Source organism: Nelumbo lutea, chromosome 2 (genome assembly GCF_056320005.1).
Source record: "Nelumbo lutea isolate HS-2025 chromosome 2, American lotus-T2T, whole genome shotgun sequence".
NCBI classification, from domain to species: Eukaryota; Viridiplantae; Streptophyta; class Magnoliopsida; order Proteales; family Nelumbonaceae; genus Nelumbo; species Nelumbo lutea.
The window spans coordinates 44,356,154-44,381,819 of record NC_142685.1 but is presented as its reverse complement, the minus strand read 5'-3'; the positions used below and the strand labels follow the sequence as shown (position 1 = coordinate 44,381,819).

Below are 25,666 nucleotides of genomic sequence, written 5' to 3'. Positions count from 1 at the left end.
CATGCACAGGTACAAAAGCTTCCCAAGAAGTCTCTGAAAGACCCCTTTGTCTTCCAACAAAGTTCCATCCGAAGCTGAAAGTTTGTGACTCATATCAATAGGAGTTGCAGCTGGTCTTGCACCCAATTTTCCAATTTCAGACAACAAATTAAGGACATATTTCCTCTGGGAAATAAAAATCCCATCCCTGGATCTGGCAACTTCTATGCCAAGGAAGAATCTCAACTCCCCTAGATCCTTAATCCCAAATTCTGTACGGAGGAAAGACTTAAGGGCCAGAATGCCTGAGGCATCATCACCAGTCACTATAATGTCATCAACATACATAATGAGATATACTGCTAGAGATCCACTTTTCTTCACAAAAAGAGTATGATCTGGCTGTGTTTGAACATAGCCGAATTTAACAAAAGTGCAGCTCTAAATCTCTCAAACCAGGCTCTAGGAGATTGTTTGAGGCCATAAAGATACTTCTTCAGTTTAAAACCTTTCCTTGCATATCTTTCCCATACATTTCTGGAAGAAGACACATGTAGACCTTCTCATGTAAGTCACCATTCAGAAATGCATTCTTTACATCTAACTAATAGAGAGGCCAGTCAAAGTGAGCTGCCAGAGATAAAAGAACCCTCACAGATGTCATCTTAGCAATAGGGGCAAAAGTCACTAGATAGTCAATCTCATATGTCTGTGTGTAGCCTTTTGCAACAAATCTGGCCTTGTACCTCTCAACAGTCCCATCTGCCCTGTATTTAATGGTAAAAACCCACTTGCATCCAACTAGATCATTCCCTTCAGGCAAATCCACCACCTCCCAAGTACCATTTTCATTTAGAGCATCCATTTCAGTCTGCATGGCATCTCTTCATTCTAGAATCCCAAGAGGTTCTGATACAAACCTATGGATGGGGTTAGAAGAAACTGAAGAGAGGTAGGCACAATATGAGGGGGAAAGTAGGTCATAAGAAAGGTGTTTGGAAATGCAGTGTGCAGTACACTTCCGCTTTCCTTTCCTAACAGCAATGGGGGCATCAAGATCTGGGAATGATGATTCCAAGGGAGCAGAAGCAGTACCTGTTATCTCATCTGTGATTGGGAGTGTATGAGCATCATCTGTTGTAAGGGAAACCACTTGCTCATTCCTGGATCTCTGCCTTTGATACACTTTGGGAGTATGGGTAGGACAAGGAGTTAAAGAAATAGGAGCACTAGGACAAGAGGAATGAAGTGGCTGATCCTCCTTTGATTCATTTGGTGAGCATACAGATTTGTCAAAAGACTCAACTGGGACAGAAAGGGGAAGAGCAAAAACTTGTGACAGACTCTCCCCCTGTTGACAATGTCCTTCCTGAGAGGAACCATAAAAAGGAGAAAATTCATCAAAAATAACATCCATAGAGACATGCCGGGTGCCAGTCTTTGGATCAAAACAACAATAACCCTTTTGTGTGGAGGAATAACCAAGGAAGATGCATTTGTGGGCTTTTGGTTCAAACTTGTGTCTCTGCACACTTGGAATGTGAACATAACAGGTACAGCCAAACACACGAAGAGGAATTGGGAAGAGATCCTTGTCAGGATGAAGAAGACTGAAGGGGGATTTAAACCCTAAAACCTTGGATGGCATACGGTTTATGAGATAGGTAGCAGTAAGTACAGCATCACCCCAAAATCTTGTGGGAACATGTGAGGCAAATAAAAAGCTCCTTGCAACTTCAACAATATGTCTATTTTTCCTCTCAGCAACTCCATTTTGTTCAGAGGTTCTAATACATGAACTTTGGTGAATAACCCCCATGTTAGAGAGATACAAGGATAAACTCTTCTCAAAATACTCTTTTGCAATGTCAGATCTAAAAACCTTAATTCTGGTATCAAATTGAGTTAAAACAAACTCATGAAATTGCCTCACAAGTCTCGGGACTTCATCTCGGGATTTCATTAAGTATATCCAAGTGAATCTAGAAAAGTCGTCAATAAACAAGATAAAGTATCTGTAACCCCCCATAGAGGATAAGTGGTAAGGCCCCCACACATCAGAGTGTACAATATGAAAAGGAATAGAAGATCTTTTATTACTTACAGGGTAATTTTTTCTACAATGCTTTAACAACTGACATGACTCACAATTGAGACTAGACACACAGACTCCCTTAAACAGTTTGGGAAGCAAATGACTTAAAGCAGAAAAAGGTAAATGACCCAACCAACAATGACTCAACATAATTTGACTGACAGACTCTGAAGAAGTAGAACCAAAAGCAACATTCTTGGGATGATCAAAGCATTGGCCAGGGGTGTCGAGCAAGTATATTCCATTCGCTTCATGGCCACTCCCAATCACCTTCCGAGACTTCAGGTCCTGAAACACACAGTGAGAAGGTAAAAAGGTTACACAACAATTCAATGACTTGGTCAAGCTACTTACAGATAACAAGTTGGTATTTAACTTAGGTACATGAAGAGTGGAAGATAAGAGTAAAGAGTCAGTAGGCTTGATAGTTCCCTTGCCATAAATAGGGGCAAGAGAACCATCAGCAAAGGTGATTTTGTCACGACCAGGAAGCAAATCATATGACACAAACAAAGTGGAAAGGTTGGTCATGTGATCAAAAGCACCTGAGTCAATGACCCAAGGGGTCTTGGGATTACCTGAGGTGGATGCATGGTTAGCAGAAGCCCTTATACTTGAGTGAGCAAATGCGGTGGTGGCTGGACTTCCAGAAGGGTTGGATGATGAAGTTACACCTTCAAGCTGGCTAATCATCTTTCCAAGCATCTCATATTCAGCTTTCATGGCTACCAATTGTGCACTGGCAGACTCAACCTCTGTCTCTGTACTTGTGGCTGCATGTGCACTTCCTGTTTTTCTACTATCATTCTTCTTTTGGAATCGGATAGGGACAAGACTGGGATGCAATTTCCAGCACTTGTCCTTGGTGTGTTTCGGCTTCTTGCAATATTCACACACCACCTCCTTCTTTCTCGTGCCACTGGGAGCTCCTGTAACCCCTTTGGGTTTAATTCCCATATTTGCAAAATGATCATTGGTACTGACTCCTTAAACCTGCACTTGCCTCCTACTTTCTTCACTGCTGACCAAAGCATATGCTTGAGACAATGAAACATCTTCCTTGGACAAGATGTTTTGCTTTGTAATGTCATATTCAGAATTAAGCCCTGTCAAGAACTCAAAGACCCTATTCCTTTCAACCAATTTCCTGAATGTTTCAGCATCCTTAGGGGTATCCCATGTCACAGCCTCTATCAAATCAATCTCTTGCCATATAGATTTTAGGGTTGAGAAGTATGCTACAAGTGACTTCTCCCTTGTCTTAGATTCTTCACATCACTTCTCAATTTGTAAACTCTGGCAACATTCAATTTCTGGGAATAAGTTTCTGCAACACTATCCCAGATTTCCTTAGCCGAGTTCATCCACATATAATGCTGACTAATCTGTGGCTGCATTGAGTTCACAAGCCACCCAATCACTGTATAGTTTTCTTGCACCCATCTCTCATAAGATGGATCATCCTCTGGAGAAGCTTTCTTGCTCCCAGAAAACCCCACTTTCCTTTGCTACAAATATGGATTTTCACTGATTGTGACCAAGCCAAGTAGTTGGTCCCATCAAGCTTAACTGTAGTTACAGCCAGCATAGAATCGATTGGGGTTCCCAAAATCTGTCCATATTCAGCAGCATTCTTGTTTTCAAGGCTTGAGAAATCCATCATGTAAAGGCTCCAATTAGGATTTTCAATAGGTTTCTCAAGGTACTGGGGTCTTGATGAGTTTAGTTTGAACTGAATAGGCAACAACAACTAGCTCACAGAATCAGTTCAATCTTGATAACTATGACAGCCCAGTTCGGTGGTAATTCTTTCTTTACTATTTCATCCTTCAAAGGACACCCAGCAAACCTCTAATCACAAGGTATTTCAGGTTCCCAACAGCCGTTGTCCCAAAGAGAAGAAAAAAAAAGGCCGCAGTCCTTAAGAGACCTTTTGTCGAACACTCAGTGTGCAGTAATTAACAGCCTACTGTTAACTAGAAGAAACCACTTCAAAGTGTTCAGTATAGGTCCAAGAAGAGGCTGTGATGAAGATGAGACTAGTACCACTTAGTGTTAGATCAGTTTCAGTAGCTTGGCAGTCCAATAATCAGCCGAATAGCACTTCCAAAACAACCCTGAAATTCTGAGTAGAATCAGTCCAGCAACAGTGGGCCGAATGAAGGTGGGCTTTGAATGCTTTAATAGTCCTCCCAAACAACAAAAAATAACCCAGCAAAGGACTGAGAAAAGACTTATAGCAAGAGAGTCTCTGGTTTGAACTATAAACCAAGCCGAACACTTGTTCTCTGAGATAACTTCAAAATTCTTTTTCTCTGATTTCAAATCAGGCCAAACAACTTGCTCTCTGATTCTTCATGGTCACCGAACCCTTCTCCAAGTGTATAGAAACTTGGGCACCCTCCAATGACCTCCAAGAACCAGGCGGATGACTGTAAACTTTCAGCCCTAAAACCTCATGTAGTTGGCTGAACTAGAACCACATGAGGGACACACCAAGCAATGGCCCGCTCTGATACCAAGTTGAAAAACAACCCACTTGATGTATGGAGCTGTTTGAGATTAAATGCAAACCAGAAAATAAACAAACAAGAGAGGAAGAGAAGAGAGAGCTGGCGGCAATGAGTGTTAGAGAGTAAGAGGTTCGAACATTTCCTCTCTCTAACACTCTAAACATCTTATTAATATGTTAATCTTTGACAAATTACAGAGAGGCCCTTGAGTGGGTAGGAAAATACAAAAAACAGAACACTATAGAGTATGGGCCCAGAATAAGGCCCACAATAGAGAGAAACATAACATAACATGAAATGACAGTCTATGGGCCATTCGGCCCATCTTCTCTACAGGTCCAAAACTTTAGACTCTCGAGCTCTCCTTGAGATTTCTTATCTTCCCTTGTGACCTCATCTGAGCCCTCATACCTCAGACCTCGGTCACCCCACACCAACATACTAACTTGACTGTCGGAGTCTCCTCCTCGGGTCTCAACCCAGGGCCTTTGGCGTGTTCTCTCCCTTTATAGGATCGATCTACCTGCCCTCGGCCACCTGGGCCTCGTGCCCCTCGCACCTCAGCTTGGGAGTAAATTGATCGTGTTGACCTCGGCCATTCCAAGCATCAACATGCCTAAAAATAACGACGCCAAAACCCCTAAGGACTATAGATCAATAAGTCTTGTGGGTATTATGTATAAGATAGTGCAAAAGTTCTGGTTGGTCGACTGAAGAATGCCAGTCCTTTGTCATTTCTCAGAACCAAGGAGCTTTTGTAGAAGGGAGACAAATAGTGGATCAAATCTTAGTGGCAAATGAATGTGTGGCAGCGAAGAGAAAAACAAGGTGGCAAAAGCTTGATTTGTAAATTAGACCTAGAGAAAGCCTATGATATGGTGGATTGGTCTTTCCTATTGAATCTCATGGAAAAGGTGGGTTTGGGTGAAAGATGGAGACTATGGATTAAAGGATGTATTAGCTCAGTACATTTTTCCGTCCTTTTAAATGGGGTAGCGAAGGACTTCTTCTCGGCCAAAAGAGGACTGAGACAAGGTGACCTCTTATCCCCCTTCTTGTTTACCTTTGTTGCTAAGGTTTTGAGTAGACAAATCATCAAGGCTGACCAAGAAAATCAATTTAAAGGTTGGAGGATTGGCAGATCAGAGGTGGTGGTGTCTCACCTGCAATTTGCAAATGATACTATCATTTTCTATGAGAGTTGTGATGAACCTAGTTTGAGGAATCTGAAAATTTTAGTGGATTAGTTTCAACAGGCCTCAAAACTAAAAGTGAATTAGGGAAAAAGTTATGTAGCTGGATTAAACTTAGAAGAGGGTGACATCCAAGATATTGCAGATGTGGAAGAGAAGTTTTAGAGAGATTCACTAAGAAGTTGGCAATGTGGAAGAGAAGTTATATTTCCTTGGGGGCAAGAATAACCTTGATAAAATCCACCTTAGCAAATCTGCCCACTTATTTCCTCTCCACCTTTAGGATCCCGGTGAAAATAGTTAGGAAGTTAGAAAGGATAATGAGGGATTTTTTGTGGGAACCCAGTGATGAAAAGAGGGATCATTTAGTGAAGTGGGAACAAGTCTGCAAACCTAAGGAGCAAGGTGGCCTAGGTATAGGGATCATCTTAAAGAAAAATACAGCCCTCCTAGGGAAATGGCTGTGGAGGAAACCATTGCTCCAACATCCCAACCATCCACTACAAGCCCGTGAATACTCACCCACAATTTGTCCCTATCCTCAGGTAATCTCCAAAACCATTTACCCAATAAAGCCCCATTTTTCTTCTACAGATTTCCTAACCCTAGACCCCACACTCCTTACTTCTACTTACTACTTTCCATCTAACTCTATGATCCCTCTTCTCCTCACCAGGCTCCCATAAGAAATCCCTCATCAATTTTGAGCCCCTTTTTTTTATTAGAAAAAAAATGATTTTATTATAATATTTGGAATGTAGGAATGATTAATACAACTTGTTTGACCAGAGTGTCAATACCTACTTGCAAACCCAAATTACAAGGACGCCCAAAACAATTGTTGCCTCATAACCCCTTCTTTAGCTAGGGAGTCAGCTAAACCACTTGCACACCTTCGAAGCCACTTAAATTCAGTCACTATTTCTTTTGCAATCTTTTCCACTTCCCTTAGCACATACTGAAGGGACTAAGGAATACGCCTCTTGGATTTGGCCCATGTTTGAGTCCCTTTCAACAATGATATTAGTGTAGTTATTACTTTTTGCCAACTTTAATCCTTGTAGGACTGCATGACCATGGCCCTTTACTATCTCATCAAACTTGGTTTTTATTACTTTGGTATTTTTCCCTTCAATGACTTTTTTTTTTTTTGTTTATTGTCAAAAATAAAGGAGACTGCCCATTGACTCAACTAAAACAGTCTCATCAAAACTATTTATGGATTAGGAACACAAATCCCATATTATAAAGGTTCACGTCTTCTATTAAACTGTGAAATTGAGGTCAATTACAAAATTGGAAAAGAGAACGAATATAATGCTTTCTGTGAAGCAATGGAGAGACATGAGTATAAAAATAACCAACTACCAATTCTCCTAGCATTATTAAGCAAAAAAAAGGCATGAGTATCCCTACCTCTAATGTAGCCAGGCCACAAGAGACCATCTCAGTCATTCTTGTTCTAACCTGGAAGTACAAAATAAAATAACCAATCACCAATACTCCCAGCAACAATAATGCTAGGAAAATCAGTTATACTATCAGTTAAAACAAAATGAACAAAACTATAGATGATTTTATCATCTGAAAATTAACCTTGTAAAAGGTCAGAAATCACAAGAATGCCCAAGGATTTCCCAATATTATCAAAATAGAAACATGTAAGTTTCAATTGATTTTTTATAAGCATAAATTTCAATTGGTAATCACTAAGGTAGGATATTATGGCAATACACACCCAACAATATGAGATATTATGGTCAAAATTATTGGGCAACATAATTCTTAAGGAAGTGGTCTATCAATAATGGAAAAAAGTTGAAAAAGTAGAATTATCGTGTTGGTATCATGTTGCCCAATAATTTTTTACTCAGTGGCAGAGTAGTGGCTACAGCTACTAGCAAATTTATGTTGTATTCTTATTCGAAAAACTGGAATGGTTGCAACAGCACCTATACTGACACCAGGAATAACCATATATATCCAAAATCCATAAGTAGGACAGCAGTGAACTTGATCTTGCCAAAAATAAATAAATAACAGCAGAGCTAAGTAGAATAGTGTGTGTGTGTGTGTGTATTGAGAAAAAATTTGGATTTAAGAGAAGACACACAAATGGATATTGACTACAAAACTTATTTATTCTCTACCATCTAAAACCCCACTTTCTAGATTTGACCTTTAACTCAACAAACTTCATTAAAGGATTTAGCTACTAAAACCTCAAATACCTATTGTAACTCTGCTTAAAAAGATTAAAATGCCCCAGATCAAACTTGCCCCTTTACCCTTTCTTGACAATTCAAATTATCAGTCTTGGAATTAAAACTATCAACATTTTATGACTTAAGAATCAATTAAAACTATCAACATTTTATGCTATGAACAATATTGAGGAGAGATAATTGTTCATCTTTGGTGGAAATGTGAAAATTTGGATCCATAATGCCATATATCCAAGAACAATGGGAAAGGAAGATTAATACCTCTTGGTCTGATTTCTCATTCTCAAATTTTGGATAAAAGGTTGCCCTAATTTGTGCCAAAGAGTACGTGAAGTTGTCCACAGAAAAATTTGCTCCCAGGGGACCTTTCAATAACTTACTCAACCCAGAGCAACCTTTGTTGCTTGCCACGGTTTCAACATCATTTGCCTTGATGTCAACTGCAACCGAAGTTTGATCAGGAGCTACAGTTTTAACTTCAACAGCTGTAGCTCCACTCATCGTCCCATATGATCTTGGCTTCCAAATAGCTGTCTGACCTTTGACAGGTACATGGCTCGCCATTTGAGCACTTTCAAATTTTATAGGTGAGAATGAAAGAGAGGCTTGTCCACCATTTTCATTTATATTCAACCCAATCAGATTATCTGCAATAGCTTCAGTAATCATAGGCGTACTCTCCGTGGACAAAGATGGTCTATCATATTTTGGCCTCTCTTTCCACTTCTGTTCTCTTATTCCTGCTTTTCCCTGCATTAAGATGTAAGGGAGTTCAGCAACATTAGCAAAGAATTATGTACGCATGTAAAGGTGAAAGCACAGTTTTACTCCTTCAATCAACTAACAACTAATCATATAAATTACCACCACGTTCTGAAGTTCTTAGTCCGCATTAAGCAACAGATAGTACAAAGGCGAGCACGTGTCTTAAAAACTTTTTTTTCATAAGTGTCTTAAATACTTTATTTCAAACGTCTAATTTTGGCCTTTGCATGTCGAGCCACAAAGACAATCAACCCAAGAGAAGGTTGAAGAGGATTAAAGTCCAGCATTCAGATAGACAGTAAATACAAGTATACAACTTATCATGTTTGAAAGATCAAACGCGTAAAGTTCAACGAAAACAACAGAATTGTCACGAAAACAACAAATAGTGCGTAAGAGGCCTTATAAACAGAATAAGATTATCACTATCATCAGCTTTAGATGATGAAACAAGCCACGCCAATGCCAATTGCCAAATGATAGAGCTTCATATTCGTAAAATCATTAAAAAATAAAATCGAACGATTCAGCTAGGAGGGTAGTTAGACATTCTGTAGATAACCGTTCGAATAAAACGTAAGTTAGCCGAAACTCGTAAGAGATTGAACGTCGTACCCGGCGATTCGGCATGGATGAGTCAGAGACAGAGCTAGAAAATCTGAGCGCCTCAGCTACTGCAAAACGAGCTGAAAAAGAATGTAAAGAATAACAATTAAATGGAAGAAAAGTTTTGGTCTTAGGTGCCGATGATGATACACTGAGTGCGAAAACGCAGAAAATCCGGCGCGGAGCAGACATTCATATAAACTCCTGTGGCAACGAAACGGGAGGGATGAATTAGGTTAACAAAAGCTAATATTTTATTGTGTCGATTTCAGCTATTCTCTGCCGCCATGAACACACGGCGCTCTCTACGCTCTCCACTCTCCACTACAGTAAAATTCTGCTTAGCAAAAAATGGAGATGAAGAAAAACTGCTTGGTATGAGTCATTTGAAGGAGCCAGGTGGCATGCTGATAAAGTCTCCGGGTGGTTTTCGCAAAGACGGAAAGACGTGGGATCGAAGTCCGCCACAACCAGATTGCAGGGTTTGAGTTTGAGGATTCGGGTTTGAGGGAGTCCAAACTCCAAACAACGTGAATCTTCAGGCGAGACGGGGTATTCAGAAAGTAAAAATTGTGCACACACTCTGAAAGCATCGATCCGTGCATAAGGAATATCTCTTCGTATAAACGACGAGAGATATTCACCATGTGCGGCTGAATGTTGTGTTCTCAGGGTGTGTATACGATTTTCGCTTTCAGGACCTTTCAGGAAAGCGAAATCGAGGAAAACCTAAACCTAAAAAGGTCCTTTTAAAATCACACCGGTTACCCTTTTTTGAGGAGAGTCCGCACCTGCTCGAGCAATCTTCTCACCAACCTCACAACGGGTATCATCCGCGTACAGGGAATATCTCTCTGAACGAAGCTTTGCATCGGGAATATCTCCATATTTATATATTTTGTTAGGATTCTAGTGGATAAGGGTAGTTTTTAGGCCTTAATATCAATTAAAAAAACACAATTCATATGGCAACTTTTTTGAAAAAAATATCAAAAAAGAGCAGCTGTATAAGAAAAGAGAGCATCGTATGACATACAATTCATATTTCCTTTTTTTCATGACAAGATTGCCCCTTTATTAATTTTGAACAAAATCTTTCGATCCTCTTTCCCTCTTGCGTGCGAATGTTTTTTTCTCTCTCTCTTCTCTCCTCTCTAATCCCTCAAGTCTCCCTTATGCTTTTTTCGAATCTTCAATCTTTTCTCTCCTTCTCTGTAATCACTCAACTACAAAAAAGCTTTAGCTTGGGAGTTTTTGAATCTGTTTTACGATTCACATTTCACATTTTGGAGCTTGGCGATGGATTCTTCGACCTGCACAATTCACATTTCACATTTTGGAGCTTGCTCAAGGGAAGGTTTGCACATTCCCTTTTATCAAATTCTTTTGCTTCCTTTCTTTGCTACTTTTTTTGGTTTCTTTGCCTTGCTTTCAACTAAGAAACTGCGTTTCCATTCCAATGTCGCCGATGGAGGGTCTTTTGTGCTTCTGTAACTCTTTTTGTCTTTCTTTTATGGATTCCTTTTCTTATAGTCTAGAAACATTATCCAAACAAGATTGGGAGAGTCCTAAGTTCACTAATCTAAAATCTTGTCCTTGTATAAGCTGAAAACACCATATGCATGAATGAGGTCATATGTCCTTGGATATGTAATGAAGGCTTTACACCTGAACCGGATTATTTATGCACTATTTGTTGAAAAAGTACTAAGTACTACATGCAATGTCTGGTATATGGCAGGATAACTGCTAGTACATGCATTATTTAGGTACTCTACTACTAAAAGTGACTTAAAGATCAAATTGTTGATAGGTAGCATCTAAAATTAGTATAATTAAGACTGTATGTTGTATTACTAGCAGGTTACCAATTAGACTTTTATAAAGCAGTCATATGACTAATATTGCTATGTGAAATAAAGTGTTGGGCAATCCGAAAATATAATTCAATTTGGTTTTCAAGTTGCCCACTTAATGTCTGTAATTAGGATTTAACAGTTTTCATGGTGTGGTGACTTTTATTTAGTAGTTAAATGATATTTGGAAACCTTCTCTTCAAAACCATTTTAGTGCTTAGTTTGTCTTCACGTTTCTCTTGACAACAACCATAAACATAATGCTCCTATCCTGTTCTGCTTTATCAGAAAGAAAAGAAAAGAATTTTTCTAGTTTACTTGGCTCTTCAAATAGAACAAGAAATTTATTTTCTCTTTTGATTTGAGGGGTTGCATTTGTAGATTATTTCTTGGAAGCATATCATCCAGTCAGAAAATGGAATTTCTTCCTTATTAGAGGTGGAATGAGGAGTATTGGATTTAAGGTTATTGAGACGGACCCAGTAGATTATTGTGTGGTTGCTCCAAACATTGACATCTTTTGTGAGGGAGAGTTAGTAAGGAGGAAGGATGAAGATGGGTTAGATGAAGTAGGTTATGATAATGTTAGTGGAGTTAGAAAGCAACTGGCTCAAAAATGAGAATTAGTGGAACTTTCTCTGAGACCGATGCTTTCTTCTTCAGTATTAATGGACTAGAAATTATGTCAAAATTAGCTAGAGAGAGTGAAAGTAATATCAGAAAGGCATTTGAAGGAGCTGAAAAGAATGCACCCTCTATTATCTTTATTCATGAAATTTATTCCATAGTTCCTAAATGAGAGAAAACAAATGGAGAAGTGGAAGGGCATATTGTTTCTTAGCTCTTGACACTTGTGGATGGATTAAAGTCCCAAGCACAAAGAAAGAAACTGCCACTTGTCCCCTACATCTTAGGATTTAGGGTTCATAACATTTCTCGATTTTTTAAAACCAAGAAAAGTTGTTGAGCCCATATGTGGCCACATTAGAAAGAAAAATTGTCACCTTGGCCATTAGTGTGAAGGTATGCATCATATGGATTATTCACCCAAATAAGCAGAAAGAATTTATCATTTGTCCCCTATATCTTATGATTAGGGCTGAGAACCATTCTCATATATGACAAACCAAGAAAATTTATGGAACCCACATTTGGCCAAATTAGACTAATTTTTCATCAATCTGACCACCAGTGTCCAAGTTTACATCATCCGGATTACTAACCCGAGCACAAGGAAAGAAACTGTCACCTAGCGCCTGCATATTAGGATTTAGGGTTCAGAACCTTTCTCGGTTTTCTGAAAACCAAGAAAAGTCACTGAACCCAAATGTTGCCAAATTAGAAAAAAAAATATGTTGTCACATTGACCATTAGTGTCAAAGTGTTCATCATATGGATTAGTAACCCAAATGAGCAGAGAGAAATTATCACTCATCCCTAAATCTTATGTTTAGGGTTGAGAACCTTTCTCGGTTTCTGAAAATCTAGAAAATTTATGAAACTCATATGAGGCCAAAATTGAGTAATTTTTTATCAATCTGGCACCAGTGTCGAAGTTTAAATGACTCGGATTAGTAACCAAAGAACAAAGAAATAAACTCCCAATTGGCCCTTACATCTTAGGATTTAGAGCTCAGAACCTTTCTTGGTTTTGAAAACCTAGAAAAGTTACTGAACCCAAATGTAGCCATATTAGAAAAAAAAATTATCACCTTGTTCATTAGTGTCAAGATATGCATCATATGCATTATTAACCCAAATGAGTAGAAAAAAATTGTCACGTGTCCCCTAGATCTTGGGTTTAGAACTAAGAACTTTTTTTTTTTCTAAAACGAAGAAAATTTACAACACCCATATGAGGCAAAGTTAGACTAATTTTTTATCAATTTGGACATTGGTGCCAAAGTTTACATGACTAAGATTAGTAACCAAAGCACAAAGAAAGAAACTCTCACCTAACCCCTACATGTTTGGATTTAGGGTTCAAAAACTTTTTTGGGTTTTGAAAACTAAGAAAAGGTACTGAACCCAAATGTGGCCATATTAGAAAAAATTTGTTTCCTTGGCCATTAGTGTCAAAGTATGCATTATAAGTATTATTAACCCAAATGAATAGAGAGAAATTGTCACTTGTCCCCTAGATCTTTGGTTTAGGGATGAGAACTTTTCTCGGTTTCTAAAAACCAAGAAAATTTATGAAACCTATTTGAGGCCAAGTTAGAGTAATTTTTCACCAATTTAGCCATTGGTTTCGAAGTTTAAATGACCCGCAATAGTAACCAAAGCACAAACAAAGAAACTCTCACTTGGCCCCTACATCTTAGGATTGAGGGCTCAGAAACTTTCTTAGTTTTGAAAACCAAGAAATGTTACTGTGTCACATTGGCCATTAGTGTCAAGGTATGCATCATATGGATTTTTAACCCAAATGAGTAGAGAGAAATTGTCACTTGTCCCCTAGATCATGGGTTTAAGGCTGAGAACGTTTCTTGGTTTCTAAAAACCAAAAAAAATTACTGAACACATATGAGGCCAAGTTAAACTAATTTTTCGTCAATCTAGCCACCAGTGTCAAAGTTTACATGACTCGGATTAGTAACCAAAGCATAGAGAAAGAAACTCTCACTTGGCCCCTACATCCTTTGATTTAGGGTTCAGAACCTTTCTAGGTTTTTAAAAACCAAGATAAGTTTCTGAACCCAAATGTGACTATATTAGAAAAAAAAAATTGTCTCCTTGGCCACTAGTGTTAAGGTATGCATCATATGGATTATTGAACCAAATGAGTAAAGATAAATTATCATTTGTCCCCGAGATCTTTAGTTTAGGGCTAAAAACTTTTCTTGGTTTCTGAAAACTAAGAAAATTTATCGAACCCAAATGAGGCCAAGTTAGACTAATTTTTTATCAATTTGGCCACTAGTGTCAAAGTTTACATTACTCGAATTACTAACCAAATCACAAAGAAAGAAACTCTCACTTGGCCCCTACATCTTTGGATTTAGGGTTTAGAACCTTTCTTGGTTTTTAAAAACCAAGAAAAGTTACTGAATCCAAATATGGTAATATTAGAAAAAAAATTGTCACCTTAGCCATTAGTGTCAAAGTATGCATTGTAAGCATTATTAACCCAAATGAGTAGAGAGAAATTGTCACTTGTCCCCTAGATCTTGGGTTAGGGCTGAGAACATTTCTCGGTTTTTGAAAACCAAAAAAGTTTACGGAACCAATATGAAGCCAAGTTAGACTAATTTTTCATCAATCTGGCCACCGGTATCGAAGTTTATATGACTTGGATTAGTAACCCAAGCACAAAGAAAGAAAGTATCACTTAGCCCCTACACCTTACGGTTTAGGGCTCAGAACCTTTCTCGGTTTTTGAAAACCAAGAAAAGTTATTTAACCCAAATGTGACCAAATTAGAAAAAAAAAAGTCACCTTGGTCATTAGTGTCAAGGTATGTATCATATGGATTCTTAACCAAATGAGTAGAGAGCAATTGTCACTTGTCCTCTAGATCTTGGGTTTAGAGTTGAGAACTTTTCTTGGTTTCTAAAAACCAAGAAAATTTACCGAACCCATACAAGGCCAAGTTAGACTAATTTTTCTTCAATCTAGCCACCGGTGTTGAACTTTAAATGACTTGGATTAGTAACCAAAGGACAAATAAATAAATTCTCACTTGGCCCCTACACCATAGGATTTATGGCTTAGAACCTTTCTTGGTTTTTGAAAACCAAGAAAAGTTACTTAACCCAAATGTGGCCAAATTAGAAAAAAAAAATGTCACCTTGGCCATTAGTGCCAAGGTATGCATCATATGGATTTTTAATCCAAATGATGAGAGAGAAATTGCCACTTGTCCCCTAGATCTTGGGTTTAGGGCTGAGAACCTTTATCAGTTTCTAAAAACCAAAAAAAAAATTACGGAGCTGATATGAGGCCAAGTTAGACTAATTTTTTTTTTATCAATTTGGCCACCAGTGTCGAAATTTAAATGACTTGGATTAGTAACCAAAGCACAAAGAAAGAAATTCTCACTTATCCCTACACCTTAGGATTTAGGGCTTAGAACTTTTCTCAGTTTTCGAAAACCAAGAAAAGTTACTGAACCAAAATGTGGCCAAATTAGAAAAAAAATGTCACCTTAGCCATTAGTGTCAAAGTATGCATTATATAGATTGTTAAACCAAATGAGTAGAGAGAAATTGTGACTTGTCCCCTATATCTTATGATTAGGGCTAAGAACATATCTCAATTAAAAAAAAAAACAAGAAAATCTATGAAACCCATATGAGGCCAAATTAGACTAATTTTTTATTAACCTATCCACGGTGTCCAAGTTTACTTCCCTCGGGTTTGTGATCTATGATCTTATGTGGACAATTGTTAGTATATAATTTTAGTACAGTTAGTAGGTTTCCTATAGCCTATTTGTGTTTTTGTTTTCTATGTATTTATTATTTACTTAATCCCATGCCCATTGCCACATATGCAAGAAAATCTTAACATGGAATAGGAAGTTTCTATTCATCTTTTGCCACACTGGTGGTGAGTTGAAGATAGGGGAAAATAATACAATACAATACAATACAATATGTGGGTGGTGTGGGCGATGGATTTACTATAGATGATACAATGACACATGAAAGTTTCGTTAGTGAGATAAGTCCACGTGTCAATAAAGTATACAATACAAATGGACCCCACACAGTTGCTTCCTTTACGTGGACCAACCGAGTTAAGGTATTTAATGATGTTTAATGAAGGTTTTACCCATGTTTATGTATCATGCAAAAAAGACTTGATCAACGATGTGGTAGACATGCAAAGGTATATATTTGTTACATTACTTTTATTTTTAATGATAAATCATTGTTATATATAGAATAAATAATTTTATTTATGTACTATTTTTAATTGTAGAGTTAATGTTGGGGGACAAGCTAGTTTTTGGCAATCTAGTACCAATTTTGATGATAATTTGGTAGCAGAGTCAAGCAATCATGCAATTGTATCTCATTTATGGAAAAACGAATTGAAAGATATAGGACAAATATTAGAAGATGCAGTGTTTTGAAGTGCACTTATAAAGTATTCAATGGCTCATTGTTTTGAGTATAGGTTCACCACTAATAAACCTGATCGCATAATTGTAGCATGTAAAGTTGATGGATGCCATTGGGTTGTTGGTGCATGTGCTAGTAGAGGAACATACATGTTACAATATACAAGTTCATTCGTAACCATACTCATACTGCCGGTGACATGTGTGCAGTTAACCTCAGGGCATCTCGTAAATTTATAGCAAATGTCATAGAGAAAAAGTTTCGAAATAGTCCTAAATACCCTCCTAGAGAGATTATGAACGATTTACATAGAATTTTTTTATGGACATTGATTATTTACAAGCATGAAGGGGTAGAGAGGCAACAAAAGAAAGAATAATTATTGTACTCAATTTTGGTGAGAGGTCAAATGGGCATTCCTTTCTTTGTAGCTAGCCTAATAATTATTGTACTTTATATTTGGACACACAAGTTCTAGTAGGAATAGGCAAAGTGCACATGCCTACTTGGGGCAGGAAGTTGGAAACATCTTGTGGTTAACAAGAAAGCAATCAACATTCATGTAACTTGAGGTGGAAGGTGATTCTAAGCTGGGCCTTGTCTCTTGATCTATGGGAATAACAAACTAGCATTCCTTTCCAGAGAAAACAATGTGCTTTGCAAGATAGTTTCATTGAGCAAGAGTGTCTAGAGTTTGCAGGATTGGACCATTTCTTAGCTGACTTATAGATCTTTTTGTATATTCCAAATGTACATTCTCTCATTGTACAAGGGCTGAGGCATTTTGTTATCTTTATTTTGCAATACAATACCTTAAAAAAAAAAAAAAAGATTAGCTCATCTTAAGTGGATGAAGTATTCCTCATTATAGGTGTTATTGACTTTGCTGAAAATATGTTGAGCTTTCATAGCTTTCAGTTGTGCAGTAATCTTGCTTCTTTAGGGGTTGAGGTTTTTATTCAAGTTACTTTTCTTGAAAATGTGAAGAGAGCAGTGGTCACTCGACCCCTGCATACTAGGACATCCATCATCGGATAAGCTAGGGATATGCTTAGTTTGGGCATGTAAGACCTTGTCAAAAACTAGGTAAAATTGTCTACTAAAGAATGGGGGAAGCCTCAACTGTCAAACCAGATCCCTTGGGGATCCTTCTTGATCCTTTACAAATTCATTGTGTTTCTCCTTGGTTTGGAAGTTGATCAGGCGTGACTGAGGCATTTTCTCTTCATGGGGGGAGCTTGCAATTTTCTTCTTTGATGAAGAAATGCAAAAAAATTGTGTTGATCTTCACCTAGCCCTTGTGGGAAAATGTTCATATATAAGGCCATTGATTTGGGGGATTTTTTTAACCCCAAACTTTAACGCACGTCTTGTTTGTCTAGGCAACTCTTGCTTCAAATAGAACATACCCTCATTTATCTCATCACAACCTAAGTTGGCGAATGAATCAACCACTATATTTCCTTATTTCAGAATATTGAATGGCCCTGATTTCAAAATCTTCGGTGGCCTTAGTAATTTGATCAACAATGCCTAGCACCTGCCATGGACATGAACAGTTTTTGTTTAGAATATCTATAGCAAACTTTGAATCACTTTCAATCCAAAGGGATCTCAGGTTGAGATCCTTGGCATATAAGACAACTTGTAGAAGGGATATCAACTCGGCCTTCATATTTGAACAAAAGCCAAAGTAGCGGGCAATATAAAAAAGAATGGTTCCCTCATGATTTCTATAAATACCACCCCAATACTCTCCCTGGAGTTACCCCTAGAGGTCCCGTGAACATTGAACTTACAACTGCCCATTGTCAAAGGAACCCACTTATTCCATATGAAGCTTAATCTCATAGGATTCAGCTATTTCAAATGGTCATTGGATATTGAGAAGGGCACTCTCCAATCATTACGTCTGGATTATTGGGTGTTATTTATAATCGTAGGAGAAGAATGGGACTCTATTCTATATAGCAAACTGGGATTGCTCCATAGCATAATGGAAACATGAGTAGGTTCAACTCAATGGACATAGAACCACATAATTCCAACTGAAACACTATTACAGAAGCTTACAATATGTATTGGTCAAGTCACCATGTTTCTCTATGGGTTCTTAGTTGCGAGGTCTCTGCTACATGTTACGTATCCAATAAAATTGGTCATTCATTCATGTTGGTGATCATATAAACGTAACAACCAATACAATCTTATAATTTGTTATAAATACATATTAATTTCAAATTTGATAGATTCTTTTGCTTGTACACTATATGTTCACTTCACAAATGCCATTTTGGGAGCTATTCCTTCATCAGCAAATAGTTGCTATTCTTTGTATAGCGTTTGTACTTCAACCTTCTGGAGTGAGGTTAAGATATCTCAACTTCTGGAGTGCCTCAAAGCAGAAATCCTGAGCTATTTGGATGCTTTGTACTCACTGTTTCACGAAGAGCTGAGGGATTGCTTGATCCAAGAGCAGTCTTGAAGTGCTCATTTATAATGTGCATTGAGTTGAGCATCTCAGCATATATTGATTCGTCTTTCTAATCAAGGGCATCCATCTTTTCTCTGATGCACTTAAGAGCAACTTCAGTACACAAAGCTGCAAGGTCAGCACTAACATGTTTGTATGTATCCTTGGCAATCCTTTCCAAATCAACCTGCACAGAGGAATCATAACAATAACTAAATATATTTGCTGACAGACATACCAAAAAAATTCCTTTTGGTAGCCATACAAAAAAATTCCAGAATTGGTTTGAAAAGTTGTGTCTTAGAGGAAGTTCCACTAGTTCTTGTATTTGAGCCATCTGCTTTCTGACTCCACTAACTTCATCATAACATAATTCATCTAACCCATCTTCATCCTCCCTTACTAACTCCCCCTCACAAAAGATGTCAGTGTCTGGAGTAACCACACAATACTCTGCTGGGTCCGTCTCAATAACCTTAAATCCAATACTCCCCATTCCACTTCTAACAAGGAATAAGCTACAAATGCAACCGCTCAAATCAGATCTAGTAATATGCTAAAAGGCTAATGATAGAAAAAAAAAATCAACAAGAAAATATCCAGATCTGGTAAAATCAAAATGAAATTGAATATCAAGAATACCTGGCTTATATGTGTGTTGAAACTATAGGAAAATGTTTTCAAATGTACAATTAGATAACTGTACTTGTAAAGTGTGTACTGAGTTGTTACTTGCAAGAACTCTCCCCATGAATGACAAGAGAAACATTACCCAATGGGTGCATCAGTGAGGCCCTATGTATTTTATTTTAGATCACATCATGTATTTGTATGTCTATATATGTGATGTAGGCTTCCATCTCAAAACAAGGAACCAAGGACACTTTCATTTTCTGTAACTTTATTGAAAAACTGGTGCCATTAAGAGCTTCATTTATAGAGAAAATAAAGCAAGAGTTGAGGATATTTTGGGGAGTTGAGTGGAGCCTTTGTTCTGATACAAAATAAAGTGAGAACCCTCTGCGCCCCTATGGAACTTTATCACTGTGAGAGGCTCTTTCTTCTCTGTTTTTTCCCCACTCTCTTTTTTTGGGAGGGGGAGGGGACCTTGTGTTACATATACAGAAAAAGATACAGTGAGTAAACAGGGAGACAAAGAATCCAAGTTGGAGGTTGACTCTAGAACCTTGGTTTCCGTTTTCTCAAACAAGCAATTTGTCTTTAAACCACACACCCATCAGAAAAAAGAAAAAAGAAAAACAAAGAAAATTGTAAAGAAAGAAAGAGAAAAGAAAAATTACAAAAAAAAAAAAAAACTCTGACCACATGATAATAATCTCATAACCATTTGTTTAATTACTCTGCTAAGTACTAACTGGTCAAGTTCAATATATTTGCTATTCACTTGCAAAAAATAAATAAATAAATAAATAAATAAATAAATAAAGAGATACATGATATGGTGTCACAGTACAGTAGTGGAGATCATGTGGAAAAGTGTTAAATGGGAAACCCAGATGGTGGGGTCTGATGTGCACCGTGTCTAGTGTGATTGTTTGATGGGTTAAGTACTTAGTAAATAAATTGATAAGCATTAAGATTATTTTTGAGGATGCCAAACTCCCAATAACAATAATTGTGTATCGATTAGGCAGTTGAGATTTAGACAATATGTTGGTCAACATTCTTCGTTCAAGGTCTTTGAAGTTTACAGTGGGCCGTTTGTTTTATACCTTGTTTGGTTGTTGCCTACAATGGACCAAGCAAAAACTATTTGATCTAACAGTAATCGAGATTGTGAGGTCAAGGACAAACCTGATTGATTCAATCAATCACGTACCAGATGTCAAAATATAGCAACTGTACAAAGAATTCTCACACATTATTGTTGTTGTAAAACGAGGTCAGAGGTTGATACAAGTATTCGGGTGGCTGACTCCAACCGTTTCCTCTGGAATATGTATAAGAAGGCATCACTTGGGGTGGTATTTTGGCCCACTTTTAACTGTCCAAGTCCAATAGGGCTCAGCTAGGAAAAGTGCTACCCCACCCTACCCATCAGGGCATTTAGTTACATTCAGTTAATCCTAAATCTAAAACCGGGCTCTAAGTGGTGTTTGCCTACCCTGACCCAGAAAATGTTGGGCTGAAATTGGGCCAGACCTACATTCAACATAAGAAATCAGCCACAAACCAAACCCAACTTAAAACAGGACTGCCATGACTCATGCTAATCCGGTTCAGGTGTAAAGCGTTATCTACATATCCAAGGACATAATGACCTCATCCATGCAAATGGTGTTTTCAGCTTATACAAGGACAAGATTTTAGATTAATGAACTTAGGACTCTCCCAGACCCATATATTGTTTTAAAGTTAATATTATTTTAATATTTTTCATTTTGATAATGCTTCTAGACTATAAGAAAAAGAATCCAGAAAGAATTTCGGTTTTTGACTTTTCAGTACTTAAGAACATTTCAGAATAGAAAGAGGAAAAACACATTGTTCTTTCCTATACATGAACCTTAAGGTTCTCTCTCTTTGGTATGTCAAACTCCACAACTCCCTACAGGTAACATTTCATAAGTTTCAATGTGCTGAACTAAGTACAAAAATGATTGCACTTCATCTTTAACAAATTATCATGCTTTTAATAATGAAATTAAGTGGTTCATTGGGCTGTGCCTGAAAAATATAGCGTTTATAAATATCATGTCGGTGCCACTAAGGCTGGACAATGAACAAACATTTTGACTTGATACTTTCATGTCATATTTAAAAAAAAAATGTAAATTTAGAAATTCATTTTCTGTTATCGAAATTGATTTTTCATAGATCATAAACTCTAAATATCAAACAAGGAAAAAAAAAAAACACAATAAATGGGATATCAGTAGTTGCCTAGAGATGATGTAGAATTTATTTAAGGCCAAAAAGCTGAAGTTTACTAATGACAATGTTCTAAAAGATTTCTGTCCAATTGAGCCATATGCGTCATTGCACCTTGCTGAAAACTTTGCTACCATCTAAATGCCCAACATGGATAACAATGGTAAAGCATCCTCACCCGAATATCAACATAAGAAATGAAAATACTTGGGAGTTACCATCCTATCCATTTCAAAAAGAGCTTTTAACCCAAATCTGGCCTGTCCTAGGAAAATCTAGTTGGGGTAAACATGTTTGCAGGTGGTTTATTTATTTATTAACTGTACAAAAGGGAACTTATTTATTTATTACCTGACCTACTAAATGAATGAGAAGGCCACCATATCGACATTCAGAGCAGCTAATCAATCTCAGAACTTAAAAATTTCACAAGCCATCTTCCACCGCAAAATACTTATATCACTCTGTTAAAGAAAAGTTAATGGGATTTTAACAAGGATTAGTAGTAATTATTTTTAAAGAAAATAATAATGGCTAAGGTGATAATTCTTTTTTCTGATCTAGTCACATTTGGGTTTAGTAACTTTTCTTGGTTTTTCAAGACCAAGAAAGGTTCTGAGCCTTCAATCCTAAGATGTAGGGGCTAAGTGAGAATTTCTTTGTTTGTGCTTTGGTTACTAATCCAGGTCATTTAAACTTCGACACCGATGGTTAGATTGGTGAAAAATTAGTATAACTTGGCCTCGGATGGGCTTTGTGAATTTTCTTGATTTTTAGAAACTAAGAAAAGTTCTCAGTCCTAAACCAAAGATCTAGGGGACAAGTGACACTTACTCTCTACTCATTTAGATTAATAATACATATAATGTGTACCTTGAAACTAATGTCCAAGGAAACAATTTTTTTTTTTTAATATGGTCACTTTGGTTTTCAAAGACCAAGAAAGGTTCTGAACCCTAAATACAAAGATGTAGGGGCCAAGTGAGAGTGTCTTTCTTTGTGCTCTGTTTACCATTCCGAGTCATGTAAACTTCGACACCGGTTGCCAGATTGATGAAATGTTGATCTAATTTCGTCTCATATGGGTTTGGAAAATTTTCTTGATTTTCAAAAACGAAGAAAAGCTCTCAACCCTAAACCAAAGATCTAGATGACAAATGACAATTTCTCTCTACTCATTTGGGTTACTAATCCATATAATGCAGACCTTGACACTAATGGCCAAGGTGGTAATTTTTTTATCTGATGTAGTCACATTTGGGTTCAGTAACTTTTCTTTGTTTTCAAAAACCAAGAAAAGTTCTGAGCCCTCAATTCTAAGATGTAGGGGCCAAGTGAGAGTTTCTTTGTTTGTGCTTTCGTTACTAATCTAGGTCATGTAAACTTTGACGCCGGTGGCCAGATTGAAGAAAAATTAGTCTAACTTGGCCTCATATGGGTTCGGTAAATTTTCTTGGTTTTTAGAAACCAAGAAAAGTTCTCAGCCCTAAACCAAAGTTATAGGGGACAAGTGACACTTACTCTCTACTCATTTAGATTAATAATCCATATAATGCATACCTTGACACTAATGGCTAAGGTGATAATTCTTTTTTTTTTATGTAGTCACATTTGGGTTCAATAGCTTTTCTTTGTTTTTAGAAACTAAAAAAGGTTCTTAACCCTAAATCCAAAGATGTAGGGGCTAGGTGAGAATTTTTTCTTTGTGCTTTGATTACCATTCCGAGTCATGTAAACTTTGACACCGATTGCCGGACTGATGAAAAGTTGGTCTAACTTGGCCTCATATGGGTTCGGTAAATTTTCTTGGTTTTCAGAAACCAAGAAAAGTTCTCAACCCTAAACCAAAGATCTAGACGACAGGTGACAATTTCTCTCTATTCATTTGGGTTACCAATCCGTATAATGGATACCTTGACACTAATTGCCAAGATGATAATTCTTCTTTCTGATGTAGTCACATTTGGGTTCAGTATCTCTATAAAAAGTTTTGTCCCTATTTAGAATGTATGGAGTTCGATATTAACAACTTCCCCCACTGCAAGGGGGGCCAAGGGTAAAGCAAGAATCAAACCTGCATTTATAAACACAATCCAATATCAAATGGCTCCAGATTGACTAAGTTGCATCTATCAAGGTTTAACTTGGTAAAACCTTCTTCATGGGACCTCCAATATATTGCATGCTTATCCCTCCAAGTAGAGCTTTTTGCAACTAATGCCCAATTCCTCTCTATATCATTAATGAAAAACTGTGAAAACAAACCTAAGGCATTGACCTAGTTTCTCTTAAGAATACGATCACAAGCGGTAACCAAATCTCTCTCCTTGTTAGTGAGTGCAAGGCTTTCACGAAGAAACCATCCAATTAAGCCTTGCTGGTATCCAAATCTCTCTCCTTGTTAGTGAGTGCAAGAATTTTATGAAAAAATCACCAATTACACCTTGCATATAGAAAGAAATGGAACGAAAGTTACCAAACCCAAAAGGATTTAATATTAGCCACTTCTCAAAAAGGGCTAATATAATGGTGGATTTCAACCTTAAGCCTTTTATCACACCATCTGCAATTCTCCTTCAATCCCTTTGTGGTTTTTTAGTAACCACTATTTACTTACTCTCCCAATCGACATTGACAACATTTTTTTTATAGATGACATTGGCAACATTGATGGTTAATTGGTTATATTATCATCACTTTTAATGTATCATAATGTCAATAACGCTCCCATCAAAACATTCTTTTCACCATCTTAAATCTATGCACCACCATCATGTTAGGCTACCTAAACTATGAGAACTAAACAATCCCCCCCTTCCAAAGCAACTTATTCACTATTTCTCCCAATTGTTTTATCAAAACACCCGAAAAGTTGTGAATGATTTTAGAGAAATAAGTGAAAGTATTCGACAATTCTTGAACACTCAAAAAATAAAATATATCATTAACCCTAGCTGTGAGAAAAAGAGAGATATCAACATTTTTGAAGAACTCAAAAAATAAATTATATGATTAACCCTATCTGTGAAAAAAACAGAGATATTGACATTATTGAAGAACTCAAAAAATTAGCCCTAAATGTGAGAATAATAGAGATATCAGCATTCTTGAAGAACTCAAAAAAAAATTATATGATTATCCCTAGCTGTGAAAGAGAGATGCTATTGAAACAAATGTCTCGATAGAAGGAGAGAAGAAAAACATAGTTACCTTCCCGAAGTGCTTTGTGTCTAAAAGAGTTATTTCTTGGTACTCGGTTGTACCTCTACGCAACACTCTGTAAGAATTATTATCACCATTATTATAAACATTTGAAGAGTGCTAGTTGATTTATATGTAGCAAATTTAACTAAACTAATGTGCAAAGCTACCATTTTCGATAATTCTGATGATAAAGCGCTTGGGGTTGAACTTTAGAAGAGAATACTTACATCTTGTGAATCTCTTTTTTTTTTTCCTAAATATTTGCCATCTTGTTTTAGTCTTACAAGTATCAGTGTATAACTTCCAAGTGAGAAAGGAGAAGGAAAGGAGACAATTTAATTTAAAGAAAACCCAATTGGCATAAAACCTAATTAAGAAAAGGGAATAGAATGATCTCATCAATTGTGTATATATATATTTTTATGTAGTATTATATGTACAATAATTTCAAAAGTAAACCCATTTGAAACTAAATAATGGAGATCCAAATAAAAGAATAAGGCACTGAAATACCATTATATTTCATAGAGTTTTCAATCTCCCTATAGATGGAAAAAAATAAAGGAACAAACAACCTCTTGAGTCTTTAATGGAGACAATTCCTAGACCTGTTCACGATTATTTTAAACATTATTACTGAATACATAGGAATGGAAAAATCCTAGTAGTTGAAAGCAAGGCAAATAAACCCATAAAAGTAGCAAAGTGAGGCAGAAAAAAGAAACTGATAAAAGAATAAATAAATATCTTACCAGGCAGAAAAACGGTCAGGGTTCCGACCTCGACAGCAGACCCA

The 25,666-nt window shown here is 37.1% G+C and overlaps 1 protein-coding gene across 2 annotated transcripts in view; it reads right to left on the bottom strand.

The window, feature by feature from the left end:
* The window catches only part of LOC148870262 (tRNA ligase 1-like), a 150,820-nt gene extending 140,903 nt beyond the window's left edge, over positions 1–9,917 (bottom strand). For both annotated transcript variants that reach the window (XM_088973552.1, XM_088973551.1), the window contains exons 1-3: positions 9,386–9,917; positions 8,267–8,755; positions 7,197–7,247 (exon numbers count right to left, since the gene is read on the bottom strand). In XM_088973552.1, the coding sequence (XP_088829678.1) occupies positions 7,197–7,247; positions 8,267–8,755; positions 9,386–9,568 (723 nt within the window). In that variant the 5' untranslated portion in view covers positions 9,569–9,917. The remainder of the gene's footprint in view (positions 1–7,196; positions 7,248–8,266; positions 8,756–9,385) is intronic.
* Between the last annotated feature and the right edge of the window lie 15,749 nt (positions 9,918–25,666).